This window comes from Drosophila bipectinata, chromosome 2L, assembly GCF_030179905.1.
Source record: "Drosophila bipectinata strain 14024-0381.07 chromosome 2L, DbipHiC1v2, whole genome shotgun sequence".
In the NCBI taxonomy this organism is placed as follows: domain Eukaryota; kingdom Metazoa; phylum Arthropoda; class Insecta; order Diptera; family Drosophilidae; genus Drosophila; species Drosophila bipectinata.
Genome location: NC_091736.1, coordinates 5,958,992 through 5,981,163, shown reverse-complemented (window position 1 = coordinate 5,981,163; position 22,172 = coordinate 5,958,992). Strand labels below are relative to the sequence as shown.

At 44.4% G+C, this 22,172-nt stretch overlaps 9 protein-coding genes across 11 annotated transcripts; 5 read left to right on the top strand and 4 right to left on the bottom strand.

Annotated features, from left to right (window-relative positions):
- The first annotated feature begins 12 nt into the window (after positions 1 to 12).
- Positions 13 to 3,485, top strand: Cyt-c-d (Cytochrome c distal). Its single transcript, XM_043211432.2, has 2 exons — positions 13 to 156; positions 2,788 to 3,485. Exon 2 carries the CDS (start codon positions 2,800 to 2,802, stop codon positions 3,112 to 3,114), a length of 315 nt encoding a protein of 104 aa, XP_043067367.1. The 5' UTR covers positions 13 to 156; positions 2,788 to 2,799; the 3' UTR covers positions 3,115 to 3,485.
- A 244-nt stretch (positions 3,486 to 3,729) lies between these two features.
- On the top strand, positions 3,730 to 5,604 carry LOC108119943 (uncharacterized). The gene is made up of 4 exons (XM_017233385.3): positions 3,730 to 3,882; positions 3,937 to 4,095; positions 4,160 to 5,331; positions 5,391 to 5,604. Exons 1-3 carry the CDS (start codon positions 3,853 to 3,855, stop codon positions 4,496 to 4,498), a joined length of 528 nt encoding a protein of 175 aa, XP_017088874.3. The 5' UTR covers positions 3,730 to 3,852; the 3' UTR covers positions 4,499 to 5,331; positions 5,391 to 5,604.
- A 565-nt stretch (positions 5,605 to 6,169) lies between these two features.
- Cyt-c-p (Cytochrome c proximal) lies at positions 6,170 to 8,483 on the top strand. Its single transcript, XM_017233439.3, has 2 exons — positions 6,170 to 6,307; positions 7,923 to 8,483. Exon 2 carries the CDS (start codon positions 7,966 to 7,968, stop codon positions 8,290 to 8,292), a length of 327 nt encoding a protein of 108 aa, XP_017088928.1. The 5' UTR covers positions 6,170 to 6,307; positions 7,923 to 7,965; the 3' UTR covers positions 8,293 to 8,483.
- Positions 8,484 to 8,874: 391 nt separating this feature from the next.
- On the bottom strand, positions 8,875 to 13,119 carry VhaSFD (V-type proton ATPase subunit VhaSFD). 3 transcript variants are annotated; one of them, XM_017233434.3, is made up of 7 exons: positions 12,935 to 13,118; positions 12,299 to 12,777; positions 11,219 to 11,440; positions 10,589 to 10,723; positions 9,962 to 10,524; positions 9,782 to 9,895; positions 8,875 to 9,639 (listed from the first exon to the last, which is right to left on the bottom strand). In XM_017233434.3, exons 1-7 carry the CDS (start codon positions 12,969 to 12,971, stop codon positions 9,561 to 9,563), a joined length of 1,629 nt encoding a protein of 542 aa, XP_017088923.1. In that variant the 5' UTR covers positions 12,972 to 13,118; the 3' UTR covers positions 8,875 to 9,560. The 3 variants fall into 3 exon arrangements, with proteins under 3 accessions (XP_017088923.1, XP_017088924.1, XP_070133779.1); XM_070277678.1 differs by having other exon boundaries at positions 9,595 to 9,735; positions 9,793 to 9,895; positions 12,935 to 13,119; XM_017233435.3 differs by lacking the exon at positions 11,219 to 11,440 and having other exon boundaries at positions 12,935 to 13,114.
- A 44-nt stretch (positions 13,120 to 13,163) lies between these two features.
- On the top strand, positions 13,164 to 14,667 carry Tsen2 (tRNA splicing endonuclease subunit 2). The gene is made up of 2 exons (XM_017233436.3): positions 13,164 to 13,834; positions 13,892 to 14,667. The coding sequence occupies exons 1-2, from the start codon at positions 13,405 to 13,407 to the stop codon at positions 14,152 to 14,154; spliced, it is 693 nt and encodes a 230-aa protein (XP_017088925.3). The 5' UTR covers positions 13,164 to 13,404; the 3' UTR covers positions 14,155 to 14,667.
- On the bottom strand, positions 14,100 to 14,693 carry LOC108119976 (COX assembly mitochondrial protein homolog). The gene is made up of 2 exons (XM_017233438.3): positions 14,537 to 14,693; positions 14,100 to 14,483 (listed from the first exon to the last, which is right to left on the bottom strand). The coding sequence occupies exons 1-2, from the start codon at positions 14,586 to 14,588 to the stop codon at positions 14,179 to 14,181; spliced, it is 357 nt and encodes a 118-aa protein (XP_017088927.2). The 5' UTR covers positions 14,589 to 14,693; the 3' UTR covers positions 14,100 to 14,178.
- A 139-nt stretch (positions 14,694 to 14,832) lies between these two features.
- On the bottom strand, positions 14,833 to 15,754 carry Prosbeta4 (Proteasome beta4 subunit). The gene is made up of 3 exons (XM_017233437.3): positions 15,563 to 15,754; positions 15,269 to 15,494; positions 14,833 to 15,204 (listed from the first exon to the last, which is right to left on the bottom strand). The coding sequence occupies exons 1-3, from the start codon at positions 15,651 to 15,653 to the stop codon at positions 14,904 to 14,906; spliced, it is 618 nt and encodes a 205-aa protein (XP_017088926.2). The 5' UTR covers positions 15,654 to 15,754; the 3' UTR covers positions 14,833 to 14,903.
- A 78-nt stretch (positions 15,755 to 15,832) lies between these two features.
- Positions 15,833 to 16,942, top strand: Nubp1 (NUBP iron-sulfur cluster assembly factor 1). Its single transcript, XM_017233469.3, has one exon. The coding sequence runs from the start codon at positions 15,910 to 15,912 to the stop codon at positions 16,840 to 16,842; it is 933 nt and encodes a 310-aa protein (XP_017088958.3). The 5' UTR covers positions 15,833 to 15,909; the 3' UTR covers positions 16,843 to 16,942.
- Positions 16,923 to 21,707, bottom strand: glu (structural maintenance of chromosomes 4-like protein gluon). The gene is made up of 5 exons (XM_017233468.3): positions 20,376 to 21,707; positions 19,689 to 20,313; positions 19,311 to 19,624; positions 17,578 to 19,258; positions 16,923 to 17,523 (listed from the first exon to the last, which is right to left on the bottom strand). Exons 1-5 carry the CDS (start codon positions 21,614 to 21,616, stop codon positions 17,026 to 17,028), a joined length of 4,359 nt encoding a protein of 1,452 aa, XP_017088957.3. The 5' UTR covers positions 21,617 to 21,707; the 3' UTR covers positions 16,923 to 17,025.
- Between the last annotated feature and the right edge of the window lie 465 nt (positions 21,708 to 22,172).

Sequence of the window (22,172 nt, the reverse complement as noted above, 5' to 3'; positions counted from 1 at the left end):
TTGTTGTTTTTAGGAATTTTTTCTTAAAAACTTTGTTTCTTTTTTTGCAATTTGTTACCACTCGATCGAACGGTTTCGATCGTTGTGTACTAGAAGCGGATTAGAGGAAGAACCTGCAGCAGGACAAGCGGACCGCGCGGTGAATATTACCTTCAGGTATTTATTAAGCTCCGAAACGTTACGTTATTCAGCAGAAAAATAGTCAAGCGGCGGGGCGCCTTATATAGGCCTCGCTCTCTTGAATAGACGTCGCAGTCGACGTCGACGCCTCTGCTGCTGCTGACGTTGGGTTAACAATAACACATCGGGCTCCCAATAGTTGGGGCTCTCTCTGCGCTCTTTTGTGGCAAATAGCTCCAAAGCAGCGCAAGAGAGAGAACCTGCAGAAACTGAGCAACAAGCAGCAGCAGAGAGCGCGCGAGAGGGCCCATCAGGTGAGTTTGTTGCTGGTTTATACGGGTGTGATTCTTACCAAAAAAAAAAAGCCATAATTATTAATTTTTAATATTACAAAAATTGTATTTATATTTAAAAGACCATATTTTTATTCCAAATTGTCATATTTATAAAGAAGGCTTTGAATATAGACTTAAAACTTCTTTTAAAAAGACCTGCCTGCATAGTTTTGTATTTTATTTTTAATTATTAAAAAAAAAGTACCTAAAAAACAGTAAAAAATTCTTTAAATATTATAATTTTTAAGAATTTTTCATTAACACATTCCTTCACTCTCACTCACTGCGCTGCACCTCGTCCTCTCTCCCACTCATTCTGTCACCTACATATGTTGGGGCTTTCTCTCGCCCACTCTTTGGCTCTCCCCATGTGGGCTCGACTCTTACGTTTCGTAGCATAAAATGCAAAGCCAACTAGCGACGTTGTTGTTTTTGCTGTTCAGGGGGCTTATGTAACTTTCGGGGCATCCACAGCGTTGAAGGGCAGTCTTCGACCTCGTTCTAGAAAAGAAGCCATCTACCCAACACTCCTCCTACCACCCACTATCCAGCCCCTAAAAAGAAAGTCGAAGAATAAGGTGAACGGTAGCTAAAGAATAGGAAAAAGGGGGTATTATATAAAAATTTTAATAGTTCTTAAAATCATATATTAAGATTAAGATAAACTGTTTAAATAATATTAAATGTGTGGCAGTACCCATGCAGGGAAATCAAAACCAGAAATGTCTGCTTTTTGGGGGGCTGTGGGTGTTGCGGTGGGTGGCTCGGTGGGTGGCTCGGTGGGAGGTTGACGGGAACATCAAAGTCATGCCAAATTGCGCAACACAGTCAGGGTGCGTTGTTCTTGGTAACTCGCTGGGCACCCAAAGGACTTGGGGGAAAAGTTATTAGGGAGCTTGTTTCAAAAGCTAAACTCGAATTCCAGTGGTCAGCTTGAAGTACTCTTAAAAAATTTCTATTAAAAACGCTACTATTATCAAAAAAGCAAATTAAATTCCATTTTAATGAAATTTAAGGTCAAAATATAAACTTTAAAAGCCTTCTGGATGTGCCCCTTTTTGCATAACAATATCCGCACAACCCTTGCAATATCCGCACTCTACTCCTGTATCCTGTGTCCTGCATCCAGTGGCTCTCCCCCCATTGTACCAGCCCCGTAGCAACCTCTCACCTTTTTATGGACTTCCGCAGCAATAGATCTAGTAAACAATAATGTCCCCACTCCACTCCACTCCACTCCACTACCAGCCCCCAGGGCTTCCCGTCCGGACCAGTTGAACCGTAATTTAATTTTGTGCGCCATTTATTTATAGTGGTCAGGCAGAGGAGCTCCAGCCAACATCCAGCCAGGATAGTTCTGCCTGCGGGTAAATTATGGTTCCTGGGCAAATTAGGTTAGCTTTTCAGGACCGTGTGGGGGTGTGAGAGTCTTGCTTGCAGATTTGTGGCCAAAAACACCTGACGCCAGAGAGGTCTGTAGCTTGTCACTAACTTTTGCTAGATAGTATCTACAAGATACAACTTTGGGAGCTCATTTTATTTATTTTAATTTTCATATATCTAGTACTAGATATAGTATACTCCACTTGGGTCATCTTCTTCTTAGCTTTCGCTTTGTTTTTCTGTTTTTGGTTGTGCGGTGGCATCTGTTTTTGCCGCCAAAGGTGGGTTGCACGACGGTGGGTTGGGCGGCAGCGGCAGCGGATGGGGAGTGTGCGTAAAATGCGTTTTAATTGAAAGGAAATGTTCAAAGCACATGTGCAGCTGTTACTTGGCCCGGGGGGAGGGGCTTTTGGGGGCAGGCTATGGTAGCTGACTCGGCTGGGTGGTGGGGCAGTCGTTCTGCCTGCTAATTGAATTACCTTTCGTTGGCTTTTTCCATTAGAAGTGCTACCGCCAAGTGTCTGTGTGTGTATATGCAATGTTTTGCTTTTCATTTAAATACCATTTTTATTCATTTTTTTTTTTTGTTTTGTTTTTCCTATTCTCCTGACCCAATTTCGTTTTTGCTTTTGTGCAATTGCAGCTGCCTCTGTCTGGTATTTTGCAGCCAAAAGAGAGAGAGAGGGAGAGAAAGACAGAGGGAGAAAGACATAGAAAGAGAGAGAAGGAAGAAAAGAGACTGCCCCAACAGCGCAGTGTCTTCCCCATCCTTACTCCCCAGTAATAAATGTCTATAAATGTTTATGAATGACCTTTCTTGCAACACAGGTACACATTTTTGGCGGTTTTATTTCTCAGTTTTTAAATGAAAATACTATTTCTAGTTAATAGCACTTTAAACTTTAATTTCTTAAGTTTACATATATTTTACATTTTACATCCTTTTCAGCTTTACGAGGACATGGGTGCCGATGCTGAAAATGGAAAGAAGATCTTCGTTCAGAAGTGCGCTCAGTGCCACACCGCCGAGCCGGGTGGCAAGCACAAGGTGGGCCCCAATCTGGGCGGTATCGTAGGTCGCAAATGCGGCACTGCCCCCGGCTACAAATACACCGATGCCAATATCAAAAAGGGTATCAACTGGACTGAGGGCAACCTGGACGAATATCTGAAGGATCCGAAGAAGTACATTCCCGGCACCAAGATGGTGTTTGCCGGACTTAAGAAAGCCGAGGATCGAGCTGATTTGATCGCCTACCTCAAGAAAAACAAGTAGAAAAAATTCGCCTGGAAAACAACAAGATCGACTATCAAACATACCCTACACTAACTTGGATGAATACAGATACAAACGAACTTTGGCAACTCTTCTTTGCCACAAACATTTAATTTTATTACTTGGACAGCGACCCAAGTGTGCTCACACTGAGTGCCTAATATCACACTGAATATAGGATTAGAAATATCAAACACACAATTGAATGAAAACAGCAGCGGATTCAACATTTAAATTTGAAATTCGCGCGCTGCTGAGTTTCATGGCAGGCAGACTTGGAATGCGATACATTAGCGAGAACAACTTGAAATAAGAGAACATAAGCATCAATGGAAGCCAAAATAAAAAATATATTTCACATTCGAATTAAATGCTAATTTTTATTTTAAATTTATCAAAATATTTTAAAAAGTAGGGACCTGAAGGTTATATTCCAAAATAAGCTTTTAGTCTTATTTTCATAATATATTTTGATATGTAATATGTATGGTAATCATTCGGAAAAAAAAACATTTTGAATGACCACCCTAGCTTTTTTTTACAGACGATGCGACATTATGCACGGTATACCACGAGAAAACTAGCCGAATTTTTAGCCGAATAGAATGGTACCATTCCCATTAAAAACACTTTCTACGATTTACCAATACTGGCCGTTTAACCGATTCACATTTTTTGACACTTTCCAACCCTGAAAGCGCGGTTTCCCTGAAAAGCGTCAAAAGCAAAGAAGGCGTCATGGGCGACAAAATCGTTAAAAAAATGCCTGTAAGTATTTATTTAATAAATATGTATAATTTAATTAATCCTTTTTTTTTTTAGAAACTTATTTTTCGGTACAGAGGGGAGTCAATTCTCGGGGGACAAAGAGCTCGCCAAACGTTGGCTTCGTCTGCTGCTCCCGAAAGGAATGAAAGCGTCGGTGGTAACCAAAGGAGTGGTAACCGAGGGATTCGTAACCGAATCTATGAATCCAATGGTGTAAGTATTTATTTAATAAATATGTATTAAATTAATAAATAATGAAATGAAACCTTTTTTTTAGAAATTTTATTTTCCGAACGGAAAGGAAGCCCCTATTCGATATCTTAGGGATTTTCGCCACCGCGCACGGCAACGGAAAGCCGCACAGCAACGGAAAGCCGCACAGCAACGGAAAGCCGCACTTGGGCAACACCAGCCGGCCAACCAGGCCAGCGGTGAGCCGGCCAACCTTGCCAGCGGTGAGCCGGCCAACCAGGCCAGCGGTGAGCCGGCCAACCAGGCCAGCGGTGAGCCGGCCAACCAGGCCAGCGGTGAGCCGGCCAACCACGCCAGCGATGAGCCGGCCAACCTGGCCAGCGATGAGCCGTCCTGCGATCAGCAGCCAGCGCCGAACGCCTGATTCAATCGGCCGATTTGACTTGCACCTTTCTAGGAACCTAATTTGCAGCCGTCCATGTCCATGTTGATCCAGGATCCCAAAATAAACTACAAATAATGCAACTACTCCTGTTTAAGATTAATGGATCAATATTGACACAAATATTATAATATATTATAATTGGGCCAAGGCCAGTATATCCTGGAAAATAAAGTCTTTGAAAAATAGAAACACATTTTCCTGATCATTAGCCCTAGCATTTAGTATGCCAGGGGCTTCTTTTTGGTGGCCGGTTCGACTCATTGAGGAGCGTTTCAGCCCTATCCGACTTGTACGGATGGGTGACCAGTTAGCTCTGCAAGTTGTGCATAACCGTGTCAACTAGAAATACATACATTATGGCCGAGTTTTCAATGCTGTCTCGTCGAATTGGAGCTGTTGGTAGATTATTGTACATCCAAGTGCCTCTCCAATGTGATTCTGCCAGAACATACATACATAAATATTGTTCCTAGTAGGACCTAATAAATATAAAGCTTGCTTGTTGCGAGGCTGAGACCAACCTGAACCCTCCATTGCTAGTAGGGATCATTGTCGTTATTTAGCACACTTGGCACAAGCGCAGAATCCTTGTGGAAGTCCGCTTTGTTGGATGCCAGCAAGACGAAGCTGTGGCCGTAATGTCGGTGGGACTTGTCATGGTGGGACCATGGAAGCCATGTTTCCGTGTTTCCTGTCTAACCACACCACGTGCCACGAACTTCGCTGGAACCCTGGTGGCGCTAACAAACACTGCTGCTATTCTTGCCGCCATTGTGCCGCCAAACGTTGCAAGGCTTGTGCTCGCGTGAAATGTAAGAAAGCTATCTCTATGATTTTTCATACTTTTAATTCGCCTTTTTTGGAATTCCAGCAAACAATTGAAGCATGGCGTATCATTTTCGGAGTTACCATAGCATTGTTCGCATATCATTTTTTGGTTCTGGAAAAGAAAAGTTCTGGAAAAACATGGATTTGAAGATCACGATGAAGAAACCAACATAAAATTAAAATGTCTTTAAAAGAGTTAATACTAATTTAAAGAAAGCATTTCGAAATTTGGAGAAAAACAATAAAAGCCATAGAGGCCATTTTTTTATTTTGGAACTAGTTCAATGAACTTTTTTGTGGGCTGGTTCCGGTTTACTAGTTGGCGCTTTTCTGAGCGCCAACTCAAAATTTCCTCAAAATTGTAGGGAGCGATTTGTATGATTTTTGCTCCATACATACTTAAAAAGGTCCTAAATCGACTCCACTACTGTGTATATAGGCGCATCCTCTGAGAACTTCACAATTTTAAAATCAATTTTTTGGGGTAATTTTTGTATGGGCTGTTAACCGGATTTGATTGGATTTTCTCCAAAACGTAGGAAGCGATTTTAATGAAATTTTCAGGAGATATTCTGTGATATATTCTCTAGATTCTGTGATAAAGCCCAAAACAGTATGGGGCAATTTTTCAAACCCATTTTTTTAGTTTAGAACCCGCTCAAAGTAAGAAAAAAAAATAATTTATTCAATTCTCAACCACTATAGTGTTAATTTAATTAAATGTAGTAACTAAATACTGAAATAATTGAAAAACAAAACATATTTGTACATATTCTATTGTTTGTCTCCAAATTTCAAATTTTTTTCCGATAACACCGGCGTTGCCAGAAAGCACTTAAAAATACCAGAAAAAATCTTGTTTTCAACATTGTGGCAACACTGAAATTTTAACATTTCACATTCAAACCCTAAAATTTAACATTCGCAAAAAGTCTGCCGAACCGACGGTTTGTGTTCAATGTAAGTAGCGGGTGTGATTTTTGGTGTTCCAGTGACGTAAATATTACCTTGAATAGTTATTGATTAGCAAGTTCCGAGATAACTGGCGGCAGTTACTTCCGGGCTTTTTCAATTACATAATTTACTGTTGTGATCACCTGTATAAACTTTATTCGCAGGAAAATAATTTAAATTTTGGGGGTTGATTCAGATATTACATAAACTGTCCTTGTGCGTATGTGTGTGTGTGTATACGAAGATTTTATAAGTTTTTCTTAATAGCTTTATTTTCCAGGTGATAAAGTTAGCAGTGTATTATTAATGACAAAAATAGCATCCCACAGATCCCCAAAGTCACATTGCCATTGAAAAAGCGTCGATTACATGAGCAAAAAAAAAAAAGTGGAAGAGAGCGCCAGCTAGCGATCATCTTCTATCTCCCTCGCACTCGGTGGCAATATCAATTCTTGGAATTTTTATTATTCGCTCTTGTGGAGTTTTTAAAGCCCCGCCACGTGGTTGCTAGGCTGGTTTTTTTTCGTCCCAAAAAAGCCGATTCCTGGGTTTCATGTAGCAAGTTGATGGAGATTTTCCTTTTGCAGAAAGGAGACTGCTTATGTAACATTGGCAGAACAAAGGCAACTTTTATGCTGGCCCAGTTTTTGCTCATCAGGCTCTCTCGGCCACTCTCAGGAGATGCCTTTGGCCTGCTTCCAATTGCACTTTCTATATAGCGGAAAAGTGGTTTTTTCCTCTCACACACACGCATGATGGGGAACTTACTGAGAAAATTCCTACCAAGGCCAGATCAGATGTGTTGACATTGTTGTTGTTGTTTTGTAAACTCTCTTTAGTTGTTATGTTTGTGTGGGTGAGACTTACTCATTGCAACGGCACTTTACAGACTCAGGGATGGTGAAAAGGGTGATTTTGGGGGAGTAGATACTCTTTAGAATCGCTTTTAATAAGCTCTTATTTCTAAGATTACCCTTTTGTCCTAAACCCCCCTGATTTCCTGGCCATGCCTCTGGTCAGCCCCAAGTTCGCATAGCTGCATGCAACAAATTAACCGTAATGGTAGCACACACACACACTCATGCATAGTTGGCCGTAACACTGACCCTGAATATAAAGCTTTCGCGATTAACTGTTTTTTCATGATTAAAGTTTTCCATTTTCCGCATCCCTGAGATGTTATAGCTGTTGCTGACTGAGACTTCAGACATCTGACGCAATTAATATTCCACACAAGCGAAACTCAGACGAGGGCGAAGTGCGAATGTGTGTGGGGCGACGAAAAAGAGAGCCAGAGAGTGGGGGGCAACAACATGTGACCAGAGTCTGTCTGCTTTTTTTTTTTTTTTTAATGATTCGCATGTGTGGTTGATGACGTTGCCCTCCTCCCCACACGCGCGCGAATCGAAAGGTGGTGCAGCGGCAGTTAGATAATCTCTGTACTAATGGAGCTGTTATCAGAGAGTAACTAAAACTGACTAATGTATTTAACTGGGGGATTTTAATAGCCACAGTTTCCGCAAAGAGCTTATCAATTGTTTATATAACAGGGCAATAGGACAAATATTAGAATAGTATTAGAATTTTAACAAAAATTTAACAATTTTCATTTTAATTACAGTCGAGTCCGTGTTAACACATTTAAAACACACACATAATCCATAATGGGTGTTCCAGCTGGTGATGTTGAGAAGGGCAAGAAGCTGTTCGTGCAGCGTTGCGCTCAGTGCCACACCGTCGAGGCCGGTGGCAAGCACAAGGTGGGCCCCAACCTGCACGGTCTGATCGGCCGCAAGACCGGACAGGCTGCCGGTTTTGCGTACACGGACGCCAACAAGGCCAAGGGCATCACCTGGAACGAGGATACTCTGTTCGAGTACCTGGAGAACCCCAAGAAGTACATCCCCGGCACCAAGATGATCTTCGCCGGCCTGAAGAAGCCCAACGAGCGCGGTGACCTGATCGCTTACCTGAAGTCTGCCACCAAGTAAGGTGCCACTTGCCACCTGGCCAGGGAGATGTCTTACTGTATTCATTGTGTTCAGTCACAATCCGGCATAAGAACAGCAACAACTACAACAACAAAGTACAGACCTAAAAACTACACTTATTTTAATTATAAAGTTTAAATAGGACAATTTATTATTTAATTTAAATAAAAAGTGGAATATTTAATTTAAAACCGATGAGAATTGTGACAGCCACAAGATAAAAATTAAATAATAACAAAAAAAATAACAAAAGTAAAAATATTAATTGTTTTTATAAGTGTAGGGGGAGGGGAGAAAAAAAGAAACTTTCTTTCTTCTAAGGAACTTTGATCTCTTTATAATCTTTAAAGAGAACTGTTTGATAATAATTATTTAACACCCAAAGAGTAGGTTAGTTTTTACTACAAAGAGTGATAACGGTTATATCACGTGCCCTTAATGCCAGTCACAGAGAGGCAGTAAGAGATTCCAGAATGTCTCGTGCCGTTGATAAGATTTGATAAGAGAAGAGAGCCCACAGCTACGTCACTGAAAAATAAGAGCGAGCTTTATGCACTGAAAAGAATTACAAGACAATCAATATACTTTTGGCTAATTTATATATATTTTCTTTTACACTCGCAAATCTTTATCGTACACTTTAATAACAAACATTTTATTATGCAATACATATTTTTCATTTAGTTTATGCTTATTTGAATTAGATTTTAATGAAAGAAATACTTGATAGGTTTGTTTTTTTTTTACAATATATTTTTATATAGTTTTCTTTAGTTGGTTTTGTTATGGTGCGCTGACGCGATTATAATACATTTAAGAGTGCATATCATCTGGATTAGAAAAAAAACTCTGTACAGCGGCGCACACATATAATTAAGAACACAAATAATAACAACAAAATATATAAACAATTGAATCGAACAAATATATAAGAGGATATCTGCTGTATTTGCTTTGCCATTTTTTTTTTCTTATTTTTTTTTTGGAATGCCAACAAAAATCGAATTGTTCTCTCAATACGTTCTATGGGGCTGGGGGGATAAGATGGGGGATATGGACTAACAAGAACTTAGTTTAGACAGGGAACAAAGAGGCGCTTAAATGGTAGCAAGAACAAACATCATGTTAAGTGTGTTGGAGGTTGAGCTGGAGAGATACCATACATCCTCCCCACCTCCCCATCGACTCTTATTGTTTAGTTAAGGTCTGGACAGGCTGGCGGCCTGGTGCATGGATGACTGATCTGACTCGGTTTGGATTCTCCTGCCTTAGGCCTTGCCGGCGATGGGAGCTGCTCCCTGCTTCTGGTTCTCGTTATCCTTCTCCAGCTGCTTGCCCAGGTATTCCCTGATTAGAAATAGAGAGAAACAAATGCACATTGAATTTCGTGGGGATGTCTTGAGAGGATTAGAGATGGAGATGATGATCTTGCAATCACACCACCTGGGGGATAGAGGTGAGAGGATGGGCCTAGGTGAATCATACTAACCAGTTGTGTACCATCAGCTTCTGGACGGCCAACAGGGCCTCGTACCGTACATTGGGATCCTCGTGGCCCAGATGTTGCATCACAATCTGTTTGCCACCCAGCTGTTCCAGGACACTATAATTGAGAAGAGGTGTGGTTGAGAGTCTCTTCATCTCAGTTCATTGAGATATGAATACTTACTGCTTGCCGCGGGGATAATGACGCACATACTCTCCAATGTCAAAGCAGGCAACTGACAGGATAATGGCGTCCTTGGAGGTCTCCAGCAGATGGACCAGGATACGCAACAGTTCGTAGTTCTTCTCGTTGAGTCGCTGGGCATTTTCACGCCAGAATTTGGCCGACTTGTGGACCGGCGACCATTCCAAACGACCGCTGCGCACCTCGGTGGCATACTCATCGAAGGAGCTCAGATCCTGGACAGAGTTCTGTAGCTTCTCGCTGAGGTATTCCACATCGGCGGTGATGTCCTCGTCGTCGAAACGACGCTGCTCCAAAATGGAGAGCTGCTTCAGCACCTTGCACTGGACCATGGCGATGCAATGGTCCTTGGCCACCGACGAATCCTCCGGCTTCTCGATCAGATTGCGGAAGACCGCGAGGATGATGCGAGTCACCTTCTCCTTGGCACAATCGCTCAGGATATCGGCCAGGATGGGGATCACGCTGAACTTGTTCATCTTGGCGGCCAGCAGGGGGTTGAAGGTCAGCACCCACAGGCAGAAGATCAACTGGTATTGCACCTATGAATAAGAAATCGAATTTAAATTGTACCAAACAATTTACACATTTCAATTTCAAACTCACCTGGAAGTTGACACGGGTCGACAGGATGCGGATCAGGGTGCTGATGCCATCAACGCCAACGAAGGCGAATCGGTACTCGTCCACGCGGAGCATCATCTGCAGGCACCTGGCCACCGACTGGATGTATTCGTTGTTCTGTATTCGGAGGCACAACAAAATGGGATTAGACTCTTAATATCCACACCATCGAGATGCGATTGTTAGCCATGTTAGTTATGACGATTTGGAGCTGGAATCTATTATTCTTCCACTAACTACATACGACAACGATCATATTACTAAAAGCTACTAGGCACAATCAGAGGAAGACAGTGAGGAATAGAGAATAGTGGGTGGATAAGACTTGGAGGAGGTGCAACATCAATGGAACTTTCAACCTTTCACCATCACCTTGGGTCCTGCTGGTGGCAGCTTATCCTGCTGACTCCTTACGGTCTATTAGTCGGGTTAGTAAATAATAACGTACAAGTACCACACAAACACAAAGAAACAAAGTGGAAAGGTCATCTTAAAAACCTTTCGACCTTGTTATGTTATTATTAGTGTTTGGTGTGACTCTTTTTTTGGGTGGAAAGTGGTGTGTAAGTGGATGTTGTTTTGTTTCTGCGAGTGGAGTTTGAATATCGGTACCGGTATCACACATTTGCCTTCCTGCTGCTGGTCACTGCTACTGCCGCCCACCTCCCGATAGCTCTCGTTGGCCAAATGGAGCTGCTGCTGCAGCTGGGCCAGGTTGGGACTGTACTGATGGCCATGGTGATCTTTGTCTTTGCCATGCTGTCCATGCGAGTGCACAATGATCGTTTGTGTCCGCTTGGCCAGCTGGGCCATCTCTTGGAGATAAGCTAGTCCCTAGATGGGGTACAGGGGTCGTTGGGGATCATCGGGGATCATTGTGTGGGATAGTTGATTGGTGGTGGTGGTTCATCCACGGGTATTGAATTTAAATAATTTTAAATAAAAAATTAAAATTGTTCACACGAATCGGAGTGCAGCGGAAACAATATATATATATAAAACATATTTTTTTTGGATTGGACAAGAACACAAGGTAATTATAACAAAAAATTATATATTTTGGTGCTTGTGTGACACGACAGAGTTCATGAGGTGGGGTCAGATATATATATATATATTCAGGATGTGACAAGATACTGAGTGGTATAATGGTGTCATGGCATATAATGGCATAATTTAATAACAAAATCTTTGGTGTGATTTCCTCATTTTGCAGAGATTTGTTTGAAAATAAAGGCAGACTGGGTTTTAGGACTTTCACGAGGTCAGTTTCGTTTGGTTTTAAGTATAAATTGTATTATTTGTATTATTTAGATTAAACATAGAAGCAAGACTAGTTAGGCATGCAGAAATCCAGGTCATCAGTTAGTAATGATCAAGTTTGGAAGAGTTTTTGAATTTAATTTCGTTGGCATTCTTTATATAATAATTCTATCTAAGGAGTACCCTACCATGCTAATAGATCGAGCAAACAAAGATTCATAAAAAGAGCAAATAACATGCTATATGTTCTCTTTTTTCAATCCCAATATAGAGCCTTATCTGCACTACTTGATATTTTAGAAAATCCTATAAGCAGTGCAAATAATTCTCCGCAAAAACACACTATTTACAATTTCTGGAATAGCCTCCACATGCACATCTGCTGCTCTCCCAACACACCTACATGCTCCATTTTAGATTCAAACTTACATTGGTGGCCAGCTGATCCTTGAGGAACTGCAGGTAGAAGTTCAGGTCAGACTTGGGCATAGTCTCGTGACCCCAGCAGGCGAACTTGGCCAGAATCCTCGACGACATGTTGACAATGAAACCGTCCTGACGGTTCAGCAGGTTCAGGAACGGTCCCCAGATGCACTGCTTCAGTTTGCCGGCCGTCTCATGGAAGAGATCCACTCGGGAACGATCCTCCTGCAGCAGATCGTCCAACAGCACCAGAATGTACTGGATGGTAGAGTCCTTCGACAGGTGGGAGACCAGGTTGAGGAGGGTCTTGACCACCTGACTCGAGTTCTGGGCCAGGTAGGTGCCGCGTGATTTGTCCAAAGTACTGATTGCCTTGTAATCCTCCTCGCTGATCATCTGCGATTGCATGTAGGAGGCCCAGTTGATGGTCCTGGTGCGGATATCCGCGGCCTGCTGCTGCAGCACTGAAGTGGCAGCAATCATATCTAGCGGCATCGTAATAAAGTAAGTTAGTTCAGGTTATAGGAGGGGTCCGAATTTTGTGACAGGGGGTGCTCCAGTGGGCGACCCCCCAATTCACACACACACACACACCCATACAGGCTCACTTCGATTTTTCACAGCCAGAGTTGGGTCACTCACCGATGTTTTCCTCGGGCAAATACAGGGCGGTAGTCATTTTGCTGGCTTTTCTTCGACGGCGGTTGTTATGGAGGAACACTTGTCGCTCGAACGCACAAATTCAAGAGCAGAATTTCTGAAAATCTATTGAAAATTACCCAGTGTTTTTCACACCACTGCGACACAGCAAAGACAGAAATTCAGCTGACTGGTCTTGTGACTTTTTCGCCGCACTTCGCCGTGTTGCCAGAGTTGCCACCTATCGGGAAAATTTAAAGACAGCTCTTCTGACCGAAATTGGTACTAAATTAACTTAATTATGGAAAATCTTCTTAAATTTTTCTTTATTGAACAGTTAAATTACTGGTATTACCAATTTTTATTTAATTTTAAGCATCTTGAGTTTTAAATAGTCTTGTGACCTTTTCGCCGCAACTAGAGATGGCACTTTGGCTTATCGATAGCTTTTAAGCTTTTTGCATCTCAAAAAAATGGACTTCACGTTCAACTGCAAAAGAAAGCGATGTTCGTACAAAAATTACAATTTCCCGCCTTTTCCCACCGGTGAAATTTGTCAGGGAGTCTTCAATGGGCTCTCTGTGGAAATAACTGATGCCCAGCAGGGCAGATCCCTGTATGACAACGGCTGCTATGGCAAGGGAAGCAAGTCCCGAGGCGGACCGGCATCTGGAGAACCAGATGAGACCCTCCTCCTGGGCTTGGAGGAGTCCTGTTTCCTAGCCTACTATCTGGGAAAGTTGGACATTAAGTCCCCAACCGGAGAATCCATGGATTGGAGGGCATTTCTAGACGCTGCTATGGAACTGAATGAGAGATTCTTGGAGAACTTGGCTTGCTATCTGTATCTAAAGTCCAAAAACTGGGTCATCAAGAGCGGCATTAAGTTTGGCGGCGACTTTCGTAAGTGTCCTTTCGTGGTAGTACTTCCTCTTAGTCAGATCTGCTTGTTCTTTCTAGTTATCTACAAGGAAAGTCCTCGTATGTATCACGCCAGCTTTATGGTTATTGTTCAGACTTGGGACGACTGTGATTACTACCAACCAAAGAACCTTAAAGGGGTGCAACGTGTGGCGGAGACCTCCGACAAGGATGTCCTCATACTAAGAGTCTCGCAAGCAACGGATATAACCACTCCCGAGGATATTCAGGAAATCACAGTGACAGAAACAATTGTGCGGCGTTTCAATTACTCAACTTTTGTACAAAGCAAACAACATTAAGGAACTACAATGCAGAAATGCAGACTACAGCTTCTCCAGGCGATGCTTCTTGGGTATACCGGTGCTGCGATAGTCTGCCCTTTCCTGGAGGTATATCTTCTTGCAGTCCTCCTTGAAGCCTTCGTCCTGGTACCAGCGCGTAAGGCATTCCTTGAGGGCGGAGTTTTGTTTACGGCAGGTGGCCACCATCAGGATGCTGCTGGCCTTGCAGCACTCTCCGAAATCGGCCACTTCCTTGGCGCAGAACTCATCTCGAGCCCGGTCGCGCATAATCTTTGGAATCAGAACCTCTCGTTCCACCTTGCGCAACGATGTGTCGTTTGGATCACCTGAAGGATGGAGTTTTAGACAAAAGGACTTCCATTCAATGAGGATAACTCACCCAATCCATGAGGATTCCTTGGGTCAATCGCCGTCTGTTGTTCAAGACTCATATTGTGTTAAAAATACTATTTATTTTGTTCAGTCGCTGAGAACAACTTTTAGTGTGGCTGTATGTGGAAAACGGAAAAATACTTTTTTTTCCAGAAACTCTGCTTTGAAAAGTTAAATTATAAACGAAGTTTAAGAGCATAGTTATTTTTCTGTTTTATATGCTTTAATTGTATAGTTTTACCATTATTTAAGTACTCTTTAGTAAGCCTTAGTTTAATACCAATTAATTGTTAAAAAACTTCATACCAAAAAAAGCCCATTTCCAGGCGCATTTTATTTATTAATTTTCTGCATTTAAAATGCTAAAATCCTAACTAAGCGGCGGGATCTGCGGCCAAGCTCTTGGCTGTGATGGGGTCCAGGTTGCGCACTCCCTCCTTGTCCACAACAGAAACCGTAAAGTTGGGCAGGTTGATGACAAGACGCTTCTGGATCTCCACAACGCACTTCTTAAGGACGTCGTATGCCTCAGCCTGGGTAATGTTGGGGTACCAGTAGCGATCGTAGATGCTGGACGCGAAAATGGCACCATATCCATGACCGGCATAGTTAACAGACTTGGCGGAGGCCAAGTAATCGATGAATGTCAGCTCGGGTCCATCATTGGCGTCGTATCTGGGAAGATTAACAAAAAAAATTAAGGATCTAGGATGAATAAGACCTTTAACTATGTCCTTACCCAGCTACGAACATGAACACCTGGTAAGGAGTGCGGCTGCGAAGGTATTCCGCCAGGTTCTTGCGGGTAAAATGTGCTGCCGCACGCGGACTCAAATCGTAGCCATTCCTCATTTTGTACAAGGCGATGTTCTTCGAGATGAACTCGGTGAACTGCTCGGTGTCTCCGGACTCGCCGATGGTCGATATAAGCAGATTATCCGACACCTTGTGGATTTTGTTTTGATCTGTGGGGAGTAGGAAGTCATCCAATGAGACACAAGCCGCCATAGGGATTTGGTGCTCGGAAGCTTACCATCTTTCATGACGATAATGGAGCGGGCGTGAGTGGTGTCCGCAGCCAGCATCACAAAATCAGGACCCTTAATACCCAGCAGAGTTTCCATTTTGTAATTATTCACGTACTTTTAGGTAATTCAAGAAAAAATCAAATTGTTTGAGAATTGCCGAATGCGATGACAAGCAATAGTTAGGTGCAGTGTGACCTTTCACCAACGTGAAGAAAATACCAAAGGGGGTTAGTGCTGCCAAGTTTTGGTATTTTATTTTTGGTTCTTTCTGCTGAACGCGCCCGCTGTTATCAGAGATAAGAATTTCACCAGCTTCACCAAAACAAAACGCTTTAAACAGAAATCTAGAAAGATGGAGGCACCTCCGGAACACTGCCCTGGCGTGGAGAGCGAGCAGGCGGGCAAGGTGAGCGCCTGTGCCGGCTGCCCCAACCAGGGCATCTGCAGCGATCCCAACAGGAAAGTCGAAGATCCCGGCAAGGCCTTGGTGGCAGAATCTCTGAAGGACGTTAAAAACAAGTTGCTGATCCTCTCCGGCAAGGGAGGTGTGGGCAAGAGCACGGTGACCAGTCTCCTGACCCGGTACCTGGCCAGGAGCTGTCCGGACAGTAACTTTGGGGTGTTGGACATCGATATCTGTGGACCCTCGCAGCCCCGTTTGTTGGGCGCCCTGGGGGAGAATGTCCACCAATCCGGTTCCGGCTGGTCCCCCGTGGGCATTGACGACAATGTATGCTTGATGTCCATCGGATTCCTTCTGGGGTCCGTGGATGATGCGATTATCTGGCGAGGACCGAAGAAAAACGGCATGATCCGGCAGTTCCTGAGTGAAGTGGACTGGGGAAACTTGGATCTCCTGCTACTGGACACGCCACCGGGCACCTCTGACGAGCATCTGTCGGTGGTTTCCTATCTGAAAGATGAGACCAAGCCCGAGTCCCTACGGGCAATCATTGTAACCACACCACAAGAGGTGGCTCTGCTGGATGTCCGCAAGGAGATCAACTTTTGCAAGAAACAAAACATTCCCATACTGGGAGTTATCGAGAACATGAGCAGTTTCCGGTGTGGTAACTGCGGCAACCACTCGGAGATCTTTCCAGCCAAAACGGGAGGAGCAGCAGCCATGTGTGCCGAGATGGAGGTGCCGTTGCTGGGCTCCCTGCCCTTGGATCCCCAGATAGCCAAGGCCTGCGATTCTGGCGACGATATAACCGAAATCAAGAACTCCACCACAGAGGCTCTGGATGGGATTTGCTCCAAGATTATGTCTAGCTTCAGTTAGCAAACTAATGTTTTTGAATAAAATTAAAAATATTTGTATTTTTCGATAAACTTACGATAACATTATAAGGAAAATATTAAAAAAAAACTAAAAAGAGTGACTTAATGGTATGAGCTCCTTGCCGACCAACACTCGTCTGGGGTAACAATAGGTACAGGATTACAGAATAAAATATCTTAGAGGTTATGTCTTGGCAGGATCAGGAGAGCTAGGTGGGCTCTGCAGAGAGATATCCACAGTTGGTCTTGCCTTGGGTGTCGGATCTTCGATGGCCGTGCTTTCTATGGGCGGCAGGAAGGTGGTCTCCCTGCCGGGTGCCAAGGAAATAATCGTTGGACGTGGCTGTGCTTGTGTCTCGTTTATGCCCGTACTGTCCATGGGTGGAGCAAACGTAGTTTCCCTGCCGCCGGTCTCTTTTCCTGGCGGATCTTCCACCTCCGATGGTCTGGCTTGGCTTTCCGGCTCCTGGTTCTCATCATTCGCGGGAGTCACTGTGCTGTCCAAGATCTGAGTGCCGCGTACAGCTGTGGGCCGTTGCCCGGTCAGCTGAGGTGGATGATTCAGCAGCGTAATGGAGTCGGTGCAGTCACTGACCTTGTAGATGCCCACCAAGTAGTTGGCCAACTCGAACATGTTCACACGCAGCGACACAATGATGAACTGGGCGTTCTTGGTTCGCTCCTGAAAACCGAAAATAATCAGTAAAAGATAGATAATTATGTGTCCACCAGTTACCTTTATGTAGTGACCCACAATGGACACGTTCTTAAAGTCCAGAGCAGCATCGATTTCATCCATGAAGTACAATGGAGATGGCTTGTAGTAGTGCAGGGCAAACACCAGAGCCAAGGAGGAGAGTGTCTTCTCGCCACCGGAGAGATTCGTTATGATTTTCCAGCTCTTTTTGGGTGGCCGCACCGAAAAGTTGATGCCCTCGAGGAACGGATCCATCGAGTCTCCTAGTTCCAGCTCAGCATCACCACCGAGCGTGATCATCTGGTACATTTCCTTCAACTTCCTGGTTATAATACTGAACCCGTCCATGAACTCCTTGTAGCGACGCTTGCGCACCTCCTCATACTTGTCACGCATCTCGTTTCGCTTCAAGGTGATGTCCTCCAGGACACGGACCCGGTCCAGATAGACGTTGCGCTTCTCATTGAACTCCTTGATGCAGCCCAGATTTGGCTTCTTCTTCAGCTGCTCCTCCAGCAAGGTCTGCTTGTACTGCATATCCTCCAGTGTCTCTGCCTCCAGTTCCTCTTCGGTGAGCTCCTTAAGTGGCGCTTGTGGCTCGGTTTCGCCTGGAATCTCGTTGAGGGTCAGGGGCTTCAGTTGAGCCTTCCACTTGGGTATGTCGGACTTGACCTCGTTCATCTTTCCCGCCGCAGCTTGCATCTTAGTGTCTATCTCTATCCGTTCAATATTTCGTTTATTCTCCTGCTTGTTTAGCTCATCGATCTCCTTTTTAACGTCGGAGGATTGGGACTTGGCCTTGCCAATGGCTTCCTCTGCCAGCTCGGCATCCTTCTCCAGCTCCTCCTTCTTCTCCTGGCACTTCTGCCGCTCATCGCTCAGGGATCTCAACTTTTCCTCAGCCGTTTTGATGTTCTCTCGGAGATTGTTGTTGTTTCCGGTAATCTTTTCAATGTTGCGTTCCGCGGTGGCCAGAGCCACGTTCATGGATCGCACATTGGCCGCCAGTTTTTCCATCTGAGTGGTCACCTTCTTGATCTTGGCCTCCACCGGTTTAACGTTGTCATTTCGCAACGCATCGTACTGGTTTTGGATCTCTTCGATTTGCGTGGAAACGGCCTGTTCAGCAAACTGGGCCTGTTCCAATTCCTGCTTAGCGGCTTCGATCTGTTCCTGGCGCTCCTTTACGGCTCCCTCGTCCGTGGTTTTCTTGAGCATCCGTTGGCGCTGGGCCTCGCACTGCTTCAGATTGCTGGCCATTTGCTGCTCCAGCGATGTAATGCTCACCGCCAGCCGCTTGTACTCCGCCTCGTCGCGCTGCTGGCTCATCTGTAGAGTTTGCACCTCCCGCTCCAACCGGCCCTGCTGCTCCTGGCAGTAATTGATCCGAGTCTGCAGTTCCTCGGCCTGCACCTGCATATCTTCGAGGGCTTTCTGGGATGTTTGCGAACTGTCGGCCGACTCCACCGTCTTTGTCTTCACTTGGGTGCCCATCTTGCCGCGCATGGCGCGATTGCCACCGCCCGACATGGTGCCCGTCACCTCGATCAAGTCACCCCGCAAGGTCACAACACGGAAGCGTTGCCTGCCATACGCAATGCGAGTGCCCTGCTCCAGGTCGTTGCACACCAAGGTGTTGCGCAGGGCAAAGTAGAAGGCGGTCCTCAAACGTTCATCCTCAATCTGGACCAGATCGTACAGTCTAGGCACGTTCTCGGGACTAAGAAGATGTTAAATTATTATAAAATAAAACCATTGCTAGCTCTACTCACGTATTAATGGGCGTTTCCGCCTCACGACGTAGATTTTCAATCTTTTCCAAAGTAATAAACGTTGCCCGGCCCACATTGTACTTCTTCAGGGCTGCAATAGCCTCCGAGGCAGTGTCATAGGTGTCGGTGACAATGTTATCCAACCGCCCACAGGCCGTGGAAATGGCCACATCGTACTTGGCATCAATGCCACCCAAGTTGCCAAGACGACCCAGAATGCCGGGAATTTTTCCCTCCATCTTAAGTCGCATCAGAAAGTCAAGGACCTTGTCATTGGAGCGTTGGGCTTGCATGTTGCTGGATCTTTCATTGATCTGTAATGAGTATAGGTTTCTATAAGAATTAAAAGGAAATTGCATAAAACATCCTAATCCCTACCTCTGTCCTGATTTTGTTGCATTGCATGGATAGATTCCTCTCTTCCTTCACCAGCTTATCCACCTCGGCGGACTTGGTTGCAATTTCCGTCTTCATTCGCGGAATACTCTCCTTTAGTTCATCCACCTTGGCCACTTTCTCCTGAAGGCTTTGCTGCGACTGCTCGTAGGATTTTTGTAGGGTTTCGTACTTTCTAGTCTCTGTGGTCTCTGCCTGCTTGAGGATTTTCAGTTGAGACTCAAACACCTGGAGCTCTGCCTTTGCGGAGTTGACCTTCTCCTTGAGGCCCACCAGCTCGTCACTGAGCTTGAGACGCTGTTCGGTCAATGGTTCACTCTTTTCCTTCAAAAGGCTCAGCTGTTTCTCCAGCTCTTCGCTCAGCGTAGCCTTCTCCTTTTCCAGCCGCTCTATTTTCTTGTTACAATCTTCGATCTCTTGCTGGTTCTTCTCCGGCAACTTGTGCAGATCCTCCAGTTCCTTTTCATTCTTTTCTATTTGGGTTTTGTCCTTCTTGCGCTGTTTGTTGGTGTTTTCCATGGTGCTCTGGACTTCGGTGTAGGCTCTTTCAGCTGCCACCAGTTTCTTTTTGATTGTCTCCCGTTGCTTCACTAGAGATTCATAGGCCCTGAAAATAATAATATCATATTAGACACCATAGTTCTTCCCTTATAGGATTAAGATACTCACTCTATTTCTTTTCGGATGATTTGTTCCTTCTCGGCCCGTTCCTTTTTCAGTGTTTCAGTGCCCTCGTCATGGGCTCTCAACTCTTCGACGCAGACCTCGTGCTCCTTGGTGTACTCCTCCAGCTTCTGCTTCTTGATGCTTATGTACTTCTGGGTTACCCACGATTTGGTGCGCACAAAGTCGTTTTCCTTCTTAAGATATTCGACAGCCTCGTTGAATGGCTGCTCCAGATCCTTCATATCGCGCTCGGCCAGCTTGCAGCGATTGTGCTTCTCGGTACGATCATCCGTCAGTTGGTCCACACGCTGGTTGATCTGCTGGAGTGGTCGAATATAGCGCTGGGTACCTATAATGTCCTCCAGATACTCCAGCATTCCAGTGTCGTTCTCGTGCACTGCCTTGGGTTTCATCATGGCAATGGACTCGACCTCGCCCTGGAGGATCAAAAAACGATTGTGTATCAGATCAACATTGTGTTTCTTGAGCAGCTTGGCCACGTCCTTCAGTTGGGCGCGCTGATCATTGATTTTATAATACGAAGAGTTATCCTTCATGGCAGTACGTTCGATCACGATCTGGGAATTTGGCACAGTTTCGCAGGTGGCATCATCCTTGTCCACGATCTGCTCAAAGTGCACCGCCACGGAGCAGCTCCGGATGTTGGGAAACTGGGACGAAGAATGAATCAGAGTCGACACCTTCTTGCAACGGATGCGATTGGCCCTGCAGCCGAAAACAAACATCATAGAGTCAATCACGTTGCTCTTCCCACTTCCATTCGGTCCAATGATGGCCGTGAAGCTCTGGTGGAACGGTCCAAGTTCCACTTCACCGGCATAACTTTTGAAATTCCGGTTGACTATCTTCTTAATAATTAGCCGGGGTCCGGTGCTTTCCATGGAGCAGTGCGGCGGTATCGGCGGCGGAATGTAGATGTCCCCGATCCGAGTGCCGCCCTCCTCGTCGTCAAAGATTAGCGCATCATCCAGAGCGTCGACGGCGGCGTCATCCTCCTCTTGTTGCACTTGCTTCTGTACTTGCTGCGGTGTTTTTGGCACGCGAAACTGACCTCCTTTCGGAGTGCCCACGCTTCCACGCGCCTTCTGCATCGTATTGCTGGATGGAATAAATCGGGAAATAACGTCTAAATCCTCAAATTCACAAACTACACTTTTCAGGCGCCAATGGGCATTAGGACGCGGTTTTACAGTGTGACCAGGTGAGCACACTAATCGGTTCATCTTTTGTGAATTAAACGGTTCTTTGCGGTATTAGCCAACACTAAATCGGTTGATGATTATTTGAAGTTGTTATTTTTAAATTTTTATATTGGACAAGTTATTGACTTAAAAGAGAGATATATAGTTTTATTTGTTCGAAGGACTTTAACTTACAATTTAGTAAGACCGTTAAAATACAAAACAAAGTTTAACATTTTCACATGGCTGATAATAAAAAAGATAATTTTATGAAACATTTGTTCACATTATATATTTGCAAAGAATGAAATTTTCAAATTTTGCCAATTTTCCCGCTCAAGTCTGCTGATTTTAAACTTAAAGCTTTCTTTTAAATACCAAAAATACCAAAATCACAGATTCAAAGCTCTTTTTTTAGTGTGACCAAGTTTTTATTTTAAAAATAAAAAAAAAATAAAAATAAGGCCATTATAGTGCCGCAGTGTCTGGTCACATTACCCAATCCAACAGTTTCAATCGCAAAAATCAAGCCAGACGGATTGGTGGGTTGACGGAGTGATAAACGACTTACGTCGCGACTGTAACGGAAGAATTTAAA